The following is a 13,196-nucleotide window of genomic DNA, read 5'->3' on the forward strand; positions in this document are numbered from 1 at the left end:
GTGCACCATAGAGAGGTGCGGCAGATGTGAGAGGAAGACGCAAAGCAAAGCAAGAAGGGAGAAGCATTGGAACGTCAAGAAGTGAAACAGTTGCATGGTGTCGCCGCGTACACCGACCGTCGAGGCCAGCGCCGCCGTGTGAGCAAGATGGATGCAGTGCTACAGCTAGCATGATGGCAAAACAATGCGGTTTTGCAAAGTACCTCGTAGGCACCACGCGTGGGGTCTTCTTTTGCATTCCGATCTTGCGCCATTGGCATGCCTGCGTACCAATGTGTGCGGCGTTGGTCTCAACGGGTGCTACAGAGCTGCTAAGATGGCAGCTGACCACCAAGCAGGAGTTGCCTCGGTAATCCCGCTCGCCTGATGGCGTGCTAGCGCATTAGAGGGGATCCAGACAACCTCCCTCCAGCTCGTGAGTGTGTGAAAAACTCTCGCACCTACAGCGCTCAGTAATGTTGCCGTACAGCGGTCGTCTCTTTCGCGAAGTGCCGAGGGGTAATATGACTTAAACAACGACATGGCCCTTTACGCTTTGAGGCCGCCTAGAGCCCAATTACATCTACGCCAAAATACATTTCTCCCTCTCTTCTCCCGTAATCGAAACAAGCACGCACACACAGCGCTGAAAGGAACGCACTGTTCCGGTTGTGCGTGCTGCTGCAACGCGCTGCACTCCTAAAGGAGCTTCGCAAAGGGGCGCAACACCTTCCTCCCTCGACCGTGACCTCTCCCCCACTTTCTCTATCTCCCGTCTAGACCGAGAAAACGCCACAAAAGAGTGAATACGAAATTCTATGCTGACTCTCTCCAGTGGAGGTGAGGAAGGGAGAAAAAAACGATGTCAACACGGTGTGTGAGGGAATGTGGGCCTCACATGTGCAGTGACACTGCCGTATGTACGCGCCTGTCGAGTGTGATTCGCTGTCAGGCGTGTCGCTCATCAACGACGAAGGAAAAAGAAAAGAGGGAAAAAAAGGGAGGCGACAACGCAAAAGCCAAGACAGCAGCGCGCTTGAGAACGACATCGACCGCAAGCGCGAGTACGATGTGTGCGTGTGTGTGCGTGTGTGTGTGTGCTTGGCTTTGGAGGCTGAGCAAGTTGCAGGGAGGGCACGATAGGATACGCGAAGGAGAAGGAGAGCGCGGCGTTGGGAGCTCAGAAGTGCACCACGGACTTGATAGCGTCCAACAGCTTCAGCTCGTTTGGTAGGTAGAGGCGCTCGTGCAAAGGGAACGGCGTGTCCAAGCCGCACACGCGCGTCGGCGGGGCCTCGAGCGAGAGGAAGCAGTCCTCTGTTATGCTAGACACCAGCTCGGCACCGTACCCGCTCGTCTTTGGCGCCTCATGCGTGACAATGACTTTACCCGTCTTCTTCACTGAGTCCGCCACCAGTTGACGGTCCCACGGCAACAAGCTGCGAAGGTCAATGAGCTCTACGGAAATGCCCTCCTTGCGCGCCATCTCTGCCGCCTTGGCTGCCACGTACACTTGAGAACCGTAGGTAACCATAGTCACGTCACGTCCCTCTACGAGAATTCGGCCCTTGCCCAGCGGCAGTGTGTAGTAGTCCGGGTTCACCTCCTCCACTGCACTGCGGTAGAGAATCTTGGGCTCGAAGAAGATGCAGGGGTCGTTCTCCTCGACACATTTCAGCAACAGGCCCTTTGCCTCCGACGGAGACGACGGCATGACAATCTTCAATCCAGGGCAGTGAGTAAAGTATCCCTCAACACTCTGTGAGTGGTAAATGCCACCGTGGCCCACTGCAGAGCACGGGGCGCGAATCAGCATGCCACAGTGAAAGTTGCTGCCCGTGCGAAAGCGGTACTTGGCAGCTTCGTTCACAATCTGGTCAAAGGCTGGAAAGATGTAGTCGGCGAACTGTACCTCGGCGATGGGATGCCAGCCGACGGCAGCCATGCCCACCGCAAAACCGACAATGCCCTGTTCCGTTAGCGGCGAGTCGAATACCTTCTGCGGACCATGCTTCTTGCGCAGATCAAGCGTGCAACGAAAAACGCCGCCGAACGCGACGTCTTCACCGAGAAGTACCGTCCTCTCTTTGGATAGTGCGTGATCAAGACCCGAGTTGACCGCCTGAAACAAGTTCATCTTGACGCCGTTGCGCATCGCCTCTTCCTCGCCGGGCGCGGGCGCGAATACAAACTCACTCGGTTGAACGCTACCATGCCTCTTGGCCGCCGCAGAGCTGGCTGCAACGACCGCAGTGGCAGAGGCATCAAAGAGGCGACGCATCTGGGAGAACGGAACAAGAGAACAGGAGCAGACGAGCCTCAGTTGACAGAGAAGCTGAAATAGAAAAGAGCAGGGGCCCACGATTGCTGCCAAGTGGAAAACTCGAGCTCCGGGGAGGCGGGTCGGGTCACGGCGACCAGAGGTAAAGCGCAAAACACAACTATACCGCGTAGTAACGGCAGAACGTCAACGGGGCCCCGTGCTGTGCTGGTGTACGTTTGGTATGGGTGAGGATCGAGGAAGGAGGCTACGAGTGTACAAAGCAAGAAGACACGTAGAGATTATGAGTCTTTGAAAGCGGAGGGAGTAAGGAATGGAAATAGTCGCAGGTGTGGCGATGTGGAAATCGAGGTGAGTCAGCGAGTGCGTGTGTGTGTGTGTGTGTGTGTACACGCGCGCGTGTCGACGCTGGTTGGCCACTCGTTCAAGGAGCAGGCTCGCTTCTCTGCGTGCCAGCCGACAAGGCGGAGGCGACAGAGGGAAGAGGAAGAAAGAACGCGCAGAGGATGTCCGCAGTGAGAGCAGAATGAGCGAAGTCGGATGACAGTGATAGACAAGCGTTTCTCGACCGCGGGCGGCACAGGATTGCAGCAGACCTTCCAAGATAGGAGAGGGGGCAAAGCGCAACAGTCTAACGTGAGTCCATGTCGCCTCGACTATCACATTTCCATTCAGTCTCTCGAAAAAAAAGCTGTGCTTCGTTCATGGACTACCACAATAAAGCTGCACATCCATTGAGTAATACGCAGCAGTCATTGCGCTCATTCTTACGAGAGGCTCATGACGCGTGCTCTGGGGATCCGCGCTTACCACGCATGAGTGATGGTCACAAATCTCGAGGCTGACGCGCCAGGCAAAAGAGAGATGAGAGGCAACGATGCGAGGAGCTTGGCTGTCGCTCTCCACCACCTCCTCCGCAAGACTGGAAAAAAGGAGAGTGTGAGTAGAAGACCTACCAGCAGGTGTGCAGAGGGTGGCGCGATCGCGCATCTATTTGTACAGAGAAAAATTAAGTTGCCGCACGATAGAGTGAACCGACTCCACAGTACATGTGTGATAGCGGAGGCTTACGCTACCCGACACGCTGTGCTCTCGCAGAGGGGAGGCATCCCGCAGAGACACGGTTCCATCGTCATCCTCATTGGTCTCAGAATTGAGCACTTTTTCCTGCTCTAACGGTGGTGACTCGGTGCGAGTCGCCAAGTGAGCCAGATGCCTAGGGATGTTGGGAGGAGGCGGTGCGGGCGGGGACGGCGAGCGCACAGAGGCGCTGCGTGACGCGTCCACTGGTGTGCGGTTGTGGGGTGCCGCACAGGTGAGCATCGGCGGCGTGTCGGCGATCACGCTCATGCTTGAGTCGGACGCGTAGGCCAACTCTTCAAGCAGGGTGCGCGACCCTTCGGCGGATGCGGTGAGTTGAGGAAAGACAGAGCGACGCGCCACAGAGGCGCTCGCTGTGTGAGAGCTGACTACGGCAGCTTTTTCCGGAGCCTCGTCGAGGGCGCCCTCCGTCAGTGACAAGTGAGTAGAGGAGGGACGGACCGTTGAAGAAGATGCGCCCCGCACGTGCGACGCGCGTAACCGTTTCTCCGCGGCAGAAATTGCGATGGAGGCTGCGTACGCAACGGGGTCGAACACCGCCGCCGCTTTTGGACAGCCGCGGGCCGCCCTCGTTTGCTTCTTCTGATGCAGCATCGCTGTAGCACCCTGTGCACGCCGACGTTCACGCCGTGCAACCCTCACGTGTGTGTAGGGGGAGGGAGAGACACCAATGTTATACAGTGCAGACACCCGTTCAGAGAAACGAACGTGAAAAAGGAGAAAGCAAACAACAGCAGAGAGACATTAGTGTGACAGTCCCGCTATACCAGCATTACATGAAGTAAACTAAAGCATGCTGCACCGATCAAGCTGCGCCATAGTGCCACATTGTGAGCCAGGTCCGACGAGAGAGAGAAGGAGACGTAACAATCCAGCGGCCTGCGGTGGAGGATGCACAACGCATGCACAAAAACGCAATGGGTACACCACAAAGAGGTCCTCTCCCGACTGGTGCCCCCTTCGTATGCCATACAGACTGCCGTTTCCTTTTGAGAGCTTGCGTCTTCTCTCTTGTTTTTTTGTTGTTGTTCGCACCATGAAGAAACGGAAAGGTGGCACAAACGCGTTCCCTGGGCCGGAGGTCAGCTGTTTGGTCCGTTGTGGCGGTGTAGAATACACGGAAAGCATGGGCGGGGCACCCATACACGTCGAGAGAAGGGAATCGATCTGCCCTGCTCGGCAAAGAAAACTTAAGCAGGTCAAAAGGATAAGGGGGCAGCGTGAAAAGAGTCGAGAGCAGGATGAGAAGGTGGAGGAAGGGAGGAAATCGCTTTACATGCACCATCGAGAGTCGCAGCCGGAAGAGTCGGAGCAGACTCTTTCTCACCTATACCTCGTGCACTATTATACATGCAGCACATTCACCAACAAATAAGTCGTTTTGTCGACTCTCTGCTACGCGAAATGCTGAGCCTCTTTGAGTACCCTCAGCTGCTCACCTTCTGCGCGTCGCACCAGGCCTGCCTCGTACTGTGTCCATCGCTTGCGCTCCATTGAAGCACCGTCTTGGGCGCGTAGCAAGACTTCGTTTCTGCGCTGTCGCTCCGCCTCGTGCGCGGCGCGGTGGGCATCACGCTTGGCTTGAAGTCGGATTTCCAGCTTTTCATGGAACTGCGCCATTCGCGCCCTCTCCACTTGGATCCGCTCCGCCTCCACCGCCGCCCTGTGGGCCATGCGCTGCGTCAGGTTTGCCTGACGGATTCGTCGCTGCTTCTCGCGCCCACGAATGCACTCGCGTTCGAGACGTTCATGCTTCTCCCGCGTGCGACTGCGTACCTCAGCCACCCATTGCCGCCGTGAATCCTCATCGGCCGCAACCTCTTCGCGGAGGCGCTCCAGCGCGTCACGGAGCTCGGCCTGCGACATGCGGCCTAAGGCGGCGTCGGCCTCTCCGTCCGCCCAGGCCCGGCGCCTCTCAGCTCCCATCGCCGCGTGCTTCTCCCGCAGCCGTTCGCGCAGCAAATGGATCTCCTGAATCACCAAGACCTGGTTTGTTCGGCGGTGCTCCTCCGCCTCCTCCGCAGCAACGCGTAGCTGCTTCGACTCATGCTTCACCTGAGCCGCCAGGGCACTTTTCTCTGCCGCCACCCTCTCGACCGCAGCAGCGCAGTTGCGAGAGAGCTCGCTGCGCAGCTGCTGAGCATGCTGCTCGTGCTCGCTCAGCGCGTGCTCCTGCTCTCGCTTATGGGCCTGCACGTCCGCCTGGTACTGCACCTTCATCCTCTGAATCTGTCGCCGGTGGGCCTGCGTCGTTCGCTCACGCTGGACTCGTGCTCGGTCCGAAGCCTCAATGGCACGAAGGTGGCGCTGCAATACCTCCATCTGGCGCCGCCGCTCCTCCTGTTCTAGTTGAGCCTGGCGCCACAGGTCGAACTCCGTCGAATCGTGCACCGTCACCTCCAGCTCCCGCAGCGTTCTCTCCGTGTTGTCCCGCTGACGCTCTCGCACCCGCCTCTCTCGCCAGAGCGCCGCCACGGTGGTGGGCACCGACTTCGATGTGGAAAGCATGGTGCGCAGCTGCGCAGGTGACAGACGCGCTCCCTCGTGTGCTGTGTCTTGGTCTGCACTGGTCAAGCGCTCCGCCGCTTTTTCAGAGTGAGCGGCAGAAACGGCAGCCTCGCGCTGATGAAAGGAGAATCCGACAGGCGTCGTTGGGGCCCTCTTCAGTGGAGCGTTTGCTGGGGCTGGGCTGGTCTTGATGCGCGGCAGGCGCGGCTCTGGCACTGTGAAGACCATTTCACGCACCTCGTGTGGAGGCAAACGCGCACCGGCTAGCGGTCGCGACGCCACCGCCGTTGAAGAGGGACGAAAGGTGCGGTGCGTGGTACCTAGAGCAGCGGCCTCCTCCGCCGCAGGGCACGCCACCGCTGTCGCCGACTGGGATGGCTGTCGGCGAAACCACTCCAAGACGTCATGCGTCGCGTCCTCGGCGACCGAGGATAGGGGGGCTAGAACGTGGTGCTGAATGAATGAGTCATCGTAGACGGCTCGCCACAGCGGAACTGCGTAGCGCGACACAGACTCGCTGAATAAGAGAAACTCCACAAACTCGCAGAGGCGAGGCTTCGGCATGCTACCCTCAAACATCTCACGAACAGTCGCGCCGCCGAGCGCGCGGTACTGAAAGATGAGGAGATAAGCGACAAGATACATGGATGGTCGGTAGGTACTGTTGCGCTTGTAGCAGTCCCGATACCCCTGAAAAGCACCTTCGCACAGAGCCGCAAACCTCGAAAGGTTGAAGGCGCAGTTGCGGACAAACGTGGTTTCCTCACTGCTCAGGTGTGGGTAGGGTACCAGTTCATCCGCCACGGTGTCCTCCACAGCAGCTTCCGCTCCGCTGCTCGCTTGCCTTGCGGCACACTCCGCGGCACGGAGCAGCACGCCCCAGACCTCTTTGGCCTGCATAAAGTGGAAAGACTGCGAGTAGTGAAGGGCCGAAAAGGGGTTGAGAAGTGATTTATGTTTCGGGCACAAACAAGGAAAAGGACGAGTAGAATGGAAAAGGGGGAAAGTGTAGCGGATGCTGCCCCATCGGAGGCACAAGGAGGGGCGCGGTCGACGAGAGCGCCATGAGTAGGTGCTCCGTTGCTGAAGCGTCATCGACCTCTCTGAGCACATGCTGTGACCACCCATGCAAAGGGTGAAGGAATGGAGAAGGAATGAAACAAAAAGGTGAGCCCATGTGCAAGAGAGCGCAGCGAGGTTGAGTGTCGTGCACAAGTGTGCACGCCTGCTCGGAGGGCCCACTGCACCCACTGACACCTGTGAATCACCTTCAATAATCGCGGGGCAGCGACAGCGAAAGAAGGCAGGAGGTAAAAGAGAGACAGTCTCGCGTACTTTGTCTGCCCTGTCTTTGGTTTGCTCGTCCCTCATCGCGCCACTGCTAAGTTGGCGGGTGTGGGGGTGTGAGTGTGGGTGAGAAGCTTGTGACGGGTGGTGGGAGTAAGTGCTATCCTATAAAACCAAGTAAACAGCGTGTGGAAAAAGCGTGCGGCAACAAGGCCGCAGCGGCTGGGGAAGTGAAGGGAAGCGAATGAACGCGCACCCGATGCGTGCACTCACACATACAGCGGTGCCGTTAAGAAGGGAGGTGCGCGTGCCGTGGGAGATCGAGAAGGCGGCGCACATGTCGCGGCAGCAGGTGACACAGTGCTACCTACTTGATGCTCTCCGCTGCGCTACTATTGCTCCAACTGCGCAGATCGAGCGGTGACCTTCTGTGGTGCGCTGCTGGGCACGCGGAAGCGTGCAGGGGTCAGTGAACAAGCGCAACAGGATGTAGGGGGTAAAAGAAAGCACAGCTGGTCGATGTGCGTCAAAGCCGCATCCATTCTCTTTGTGAAGCCGCGCGATTACTTCGTCCCGGAATGATCGATTTTGAGGTCCTTGACGTTGACGTAGAGCGAGTCACTATCGAGGTAGTAGCGACCGTTGCCATGATCACGAAGCGTTTTGGCAATTGTTCGAGCCGCCTCCAGCCCGCGCAGCTCCAGGAAGGCGGGGTTGCGCTTCACAGCGTTGCCAACGAGTGTGGCGGCCTCAGCCTCACCCTGCGCCAGGAGAATGGCCGCCTGCTTTTCCTGTTCTGCCTGCTCCACCCGGAACTTGGCCCGCTCAGCCATCTGCTGCGCCACCTGCTTTGCCTCCACAGCGTTGGTGTACTCCTTTCCAAAGCTCATCTGAGTGATCGAGACGTCGGTGATGTCAATGTTGAAACGCTTCGCCCTCTCAGCCAGCATCACACCGATGCGGTGGCTCACCTCGGGACGTTTGATGAGAAGGTCAGAGGCGTTGAATTGCGCAATAACGGCGCGAATGATCTCGTTAATGAGCGAGGGAAGAACCGTCTCCGCGTAGTTGACGCCGATGTGGCGATAAATGTGGTACAGATTCTCGACGTTGGGCTGGTAAAGCACACGCACGGCCATGTTCACCGTCTGCAAGTCACGGCTACCGCTCGCTGTAGGAACCTCGATAGGCTTGTTGCGGATGTCAAAGACAACAGGCGTTTCTAGAAATGGGATCGCGAAGTTGGCGCCTTCGCCGTAAGTGCGGTTGTAAAGGCCGGTGATGCAGTTGAACTTGACGGCGCGGAAGCCACCGGGCACAAAGAAGACTGACTTGTAGAGGGCGTAAATGGAGACGCAGCCGACACCGACCAGGGCCGACATGCCAATGATGTTGCCAAAGCCACCGTACGCGTTCATCTTCTTCCGCGCCTCGGCCGCCATCTTGGAGAAGTCCGGCTGTGGTGGTACCTTCGGGGGCATCTTGCTGCAAGGTAGCGCCGCTCCGTATTAGCACAGAAGATGTGAGAAAGAGAAGAGGAAGAGACGGCAAATCACAAAAAGAAAAGGTGCTAGCGGCTGCTCAACACGAGCGACGACGATGCTACTAGTGAAGAAAAGACTACCGGCGTTGTGCTGTTGCGGACTTCACCACAGGCGTGTGCGTGCGGAAGGAAGGGGGAGAAAAAGCGAGAGATGGAGGGGGGTTCCAAGAAAGGCAGAGAAGGAAAGGGGTAGTTGAGCGCTGGCACACTGGAAAATGGCAGACAGCAGACGGCACAGGAAGCATGAAAAGTGGCAAAACGATTTATGATCGCCAGTGAGCCGGCAATAATGCACGCGAAGGTGGAGAAAAACGAACAGCAATTCCACCAGCGTGGCTCGCTGTACTGCAGCAGCCCCCGTGAGAATCACCCCTCTCTCGACCAGGATCTTCGTCGTCTTCACCGGTGCTTGACCAAAAACGGCGGAGAGATGACTCTCTCTCTCTCTCCGCGTTTGTGTGTGCGCGACGCAAAGGGGAAGGGAAGAGACGGAGAAGAAGAGTGCCACGGACGCGGAAACAACGGCGCGGACGCTTTCGCTCGCATGCTTGCCCCATGTATGCCATGTTCCCTACTGGAAATCTGCGGATGTGCTCGAAGCGTCATCACACCATTATTATTCGCTGAGTCCAGGCCGCCGCGCGAAGAGTGCCGCAAAGCAACAGAATACAAGACGAAGGGTTAAGCCGGACGGGACGCTGGAGGCGCGACTCTGCCTCTCCTGGTCACAGCTGTGGTATGAGGCAGCCTTTCTCTACAGGAGAGAGGTGTGTGGGAAGCAGGGGGTGAAGAGAATAGAAAAGCACAAAAACAAGCACGGAAATCAGTTCGACAGCGAGTAGCAGGTCACGTGCACGTGAGCCGCATACGCAACACCAGCTAACGTGCACATCACATATGTGTTGTGATCACTTCACTGCGGTAGCTCGCGTGTCATCACATCTGTGAGGAAGAGATCCTTTCGCTCGAAGAAGTCGCATCGACATCGGACTGGAGAGAGCTAAAACCCAAGTCGATGCCGAGATCTACGAAGCGATGCCGACCGCCGAGGATGACCGCAGCAATGATGAGCTTGCAAAAGGAGTCGGTGCAGCCAACAAATGATACATTCGAGTCGGGCAGTGACAGCGACAGCCCGCATCCAGCGTAGGCGCTGATGACTTCAAATAAGGTGCGCGTCATAATGTCAAAACGACTCTTGAGCAGCTGCGCCCGCATCTCGGCTTCTTCGGCAAAGAGAATCAGCACCATTCCAGTGAACAGCCAGAAGAGACGCGATGTGAGCAGGCGGACGACGGAGGTGCGGAACATTTGCCTCCACTTGCGGTACGTGCGATCGGTCGATATCGGGAGAGCGGGGAGGTACATGGCGAGGATGGTTACCGCTACATGAGCATTGCTGTACTCGAGCAGCGGCACAAAGGAGGCAGCGGCGAAGCGGACGACGGCGGCCTGGCAGAGAGATAAGTATATCTTGTACTGCCATGTGTGCCCGTGCAGCACCCCATCCCACTGCTCATACCAGAACGGGGCCGCTTGCATCAGGGTCAGGGCGCACCACGCGAAGCCCAGAAAGACCGTTTCGCTGGGACGAAAGAGAAACGGGTGAAAGGTGCCTGGCTCTTTAGACGACATCGCCTCCCGAAATGCAGCGTCCATATTATCTAGGCAGCGCAAGAGAGAGTAAGAGTGGTGTGACGGGGCATGAAGCAAGGCCGCAGAGATGTCCTCGGTTTCGCTGGCGCTCCTCTCCTCACCGTCACTAGTGTCATCCAAAGGCGAGCGACAGAGCTCGACGCAGCGGCATAGGAGACCTGTAAGGCGGCGTACAGCCCACAGCAAGCACCACTCGCACAGCATAAAAAAGCGGAGCAAGACAGGAAAGGCAGTGAACCCTAGTGCGCACGCTGCTGTTACCAGGCCCGTCACAGCAGCGTCCCTCGCGTACGCTTCCATGGGTAAGAAGATGGAGCTGTGGAATGAAGCGAGTGTCATGCAGAACACGTCAAAGGCAGAGAGGTGTGAGACGTTGAGATCCCACAGCAGCGTCATGAGGGCACCGTTGACGACGACGAAGTACACAAAGGGGGTGATGGCGCTCACGAGAGCAGCGTAGTGCAAGCGGCGCGCCTCGGCTCGCTTCTTCGTCCGTAATAGCGCCTCCTGTGGTGTATCCTTCTCTTCGGGGTAAAATACGTGCCGCACGCGGTGCAACATGAAGAGGCGCAGAAGAGGTTGAAAGCTGCTGGTGATCACAACCCCTCCAGGGAGCAACAGAAAATGCCGGAAAAGCGTCGCGCCGGCAGACCATTCGCCTACGTCCACCGACTGCAGACCGCAGTTGCACACCGAGGATACGGCGACAAAGAAGGCGTCAACAGTGGCGAGGTGCGGGACCATGGCAAGCAGACCAAGAAACCCAATCAAAATCCATGTGCAGATGTACACAAAATGACAAAAGAGGTACCATTTCTTGAAGAAATCGAGCTGCTTAATGAGGTGCCGCTGGTCGGCAGTGAGAGGCAGAAGCACAGGCACCTCAAACAAGAGCTGGGAGGTGCGAGAGTAGTCATCTCTGGGAGCCGTGGGAAGCGGCGTCAGTGGCGGTTGCTCACCTCCCTCGAAGGGGAGCACCTGACGGTGGAGCGTGGCAGGCACGTTAACACCAGATGGCATAATTCGGACGGCAAAGGCAAGGAGAGCTAGGCAAATGCAAAAACTACCGAGGTGATCTTAGTAGTTGTTGGCGGATGGTTATGTCTCGGCGTAGCGAAAGAGAGGCCCTGCGCAGCACCCCCTATCACTTTCTTTCAGCGGCTTCTGCAAGGTTCGAGGGCAACGACAAAAAAGCCCCGTGGCCGCACAGGATAAGCAAGCTGGCCGAAGCTAACGAAGGCAAGTACAGAAAAAGGCAGAAGTAGGAGAAGCGGCCGTCGTCGTCGTCGGAGGGGAGGGGGGGGGGGCAGAGGAGAAAGAGTAACGCAGCAGTCTTACTTAGCAACGCATGATGCACCTGCTCACTGGGAGTGGTGGCAGTGCAGGAACGATGCGGAATCACTCTCGTATCGGACTACTCCTAGAAGTGCCCCACCAATAGGCGTGCTCTAGTGCCACAGCGCCGCGAGTCTTTGCCCGCTTTTCGATTTATCTCCCTTTCCTCTCGCTCACTAACCCATGCACCACGCCCAACTCACCCCTTTCTTCCCTTCCATGCCGCCGCGTTCAGCAACTATGAACTTTGAGGAACTGCGACTCCGTGTACGCAAAGAGCAGCAACTGCATTTTCCAGCAGCCTGCGTGGTGAGTGGTATGGAGCACAACTTCGGTGACAGAAATGGGAGGGGGCTTTCCTGTGAGTTGGAGACACCTGCATTTGTGTGTGTGTGTGTGTGTGTGTGTGGTGTGTGGTGTTGCTGTGGCTGTGTACCGCCAATGCACGCAATGCGACCCATGCCTTGTCGCTGGATTCCATCGTAGTGTACATCGAAAGCGTTCCACCGTTCTCGATTTCCTTTGAGTGGGAAAAAGAAATAAAAACACCGCGGCACCCTCGTAAAGGTAAGGAGGAGAGACGTGGCACTGTTTAGTAACGCGCCACACGCCACTTCACCTTATCTCTCACAACGTTGCCTCCACGCACTACAGCTACACAGCTGGCGAGGTAGAAGGACGGTCTTTCATTAGAGAGCCGTACAGCTCGCACAACGACGGCAGACGGTAGGCATCGCCATACACACGCTTTTCCAGTGCAGTGCCGCGCTGAGCCCTGGTGTGCGTAGCGCTGAGCATGCCGTCGCGCGCATGCGTCTCCTGCAAATGGCGATGAGCGCGCCTCTGTGCGGCGAGCATCCCATCCTTGATGTGTCTCAGCTGCGCCACGGTACACCGACGATGCCCTGTATGCTTCGCCTGCAGCGCAGCGACGCTGGCATCATCCTTTTCTAGCGCTATAGTTTCCCGCTTGAGCAAAGCAGCCGCCTGGCGAGTGATACGATGTTCGAGCAAGCTTCCTCGACTGGACAAATAGGCGCCCAAGAGCTCTCTTTCTAGGCGCGCCGCATCGCGGCGGCGCTTGGCAGCCTCAGAAAACCTGCTTTCCCACCTCAGCTCTGTCTCCTGCTGTTTCAGTACCAGCACCTCGCGAGGGACAGCTATCCGCATGGTTTGCAGTTTCACAGTCTCAGAGGCAGCGAACCGGGCCAGCTCCTCCTCGTCCGCTCGGCGTCGTTCAGCTTGTGAGCGAAGAAGACGCTCAAAGTGTACGCGCTTCTCTTGCGATGCGGCGCGCCGCTGCTGCAAGAGGCATTGACCTTCGGCTCGCTGCAGCGCATTCCACTGATGGGCACCGTCTCTTTCCAACTGCGTGGCCGCCGCAGAGAGCGCCACTTCGCTCTGAGCACAATCGCTTTGCAGAAGCGCTTCAGCGAGCTCATATTTACCCATGCCAGCGAGTTTCCGCACGCGGTGGCGTGCACTTTCCTCAGCTAGCGGCATCGC

The 13,196-nt window shown here is 57.6% G+C and overlaps 5 protein-coding genes across 5 annotated transcripts; all 5 read right to left on the minus strand.

Moving 5' to 3' along the window:
• Window positions 1-1,159: 1,159 nt before the first annotated feature.
• Window positions 1,160-2,260, minus strand: LMJF_35_0050 (putative 2-oxoisovalerate dehydrogenase beta subunit, mitochondrial precursor; the record flags this gene model as incomplete). Its single annotated transcript, XM_003722354.1, has 1 exon — window positions 1,160-2,260. The coding sequence occupies one exon, from the start codon at window positions 2,258-2,260 to the stop codon at window positions 1,160-1,162; it is 1,101 nt and encodes a 366-aa protein (XP_003722402.1).
• A 2,496-nt stretch (window positions 2,261-4,756) lies between these two features.
• LMJF_35_0060 (conserved hypothetical protein) lies at window positions 4,757-6,769 on the minus strand (the record flags this gene model as incomplete). Its single annotated transcript, XM_003722355.1, has 1 exon — window positions 4,757-6,769. One exon carries the CDS (start codon window positions 6,767-6,769, stop codon window positions 4,757-4,759), a length of 2,013 nt encoding a protein of 670 aa, XP_003722403.1.
• Window positions 6,770-7,719: 950 nt separating this feature from the next.
• Window positions 7,720-8,598, minus strand: LMJF_35_0070 (putative prohibitin; the record flags this gene model as incomplete). Its single annotated transcript, XM_003722356.1, has 1 exon — window positions 7,720-8,598. One exon carries the CDS (start codon window positions 8,596-8,598, stop codon window positions 7,720-7,722), a length of 879 nt encoding a protein of 292 aa, XP_003722404.1.
• Window positions 8,599-9,635: 1,037 nt separating this feature from the next.
• Window positions 9,636-11,375, minus strand: HKT1 (Trk system potassium uptake protein; the record flags this gene model as incomplete). The annotated part of the gene is made up of 1 exon (XM_003722357.1): window positions 9,636-11,375. One exon carries the CDS (start codon window positions 11,373-11,375, stop codon window positions 9,636-9,638), a length of 1,740 nt encoding a protein of 579 aa, XP_003722405.1.
• Window positions 11,376-12,344: 969 nt separating this feature from the next.
• Window positions 12,345-13,193, minus strand: LMJF_35_0090 (conserved hypothetical protein; the record flags this gene model as incomplete). Its single annotated transcript, XM_003722358.1, has 1 exon — window positions 12,345-13,193. The coding sequence occupies one exon, from the start codon at window positions 13,191-13,193 to the stop codon at window positions 12,345-12,347; it is 849 nt and encodes a 282-aa protein (XP_003722406.1).
• Between the last annotated feature and the right edge of the window lie 3 nt (window positions 13,194-13,196).

Source organism: Leishmania major, chromosome 35 (genome assembly GCF_000002725.2).
Source record: "Leishmania major strain Friedlin complete genome, chromosome 35".
NCBI lineage: Eukaryota > Euglenozoa > Kinetoplastea > Trypanosomatida > Trypanosomatidae > Leishmania > Leishmania major.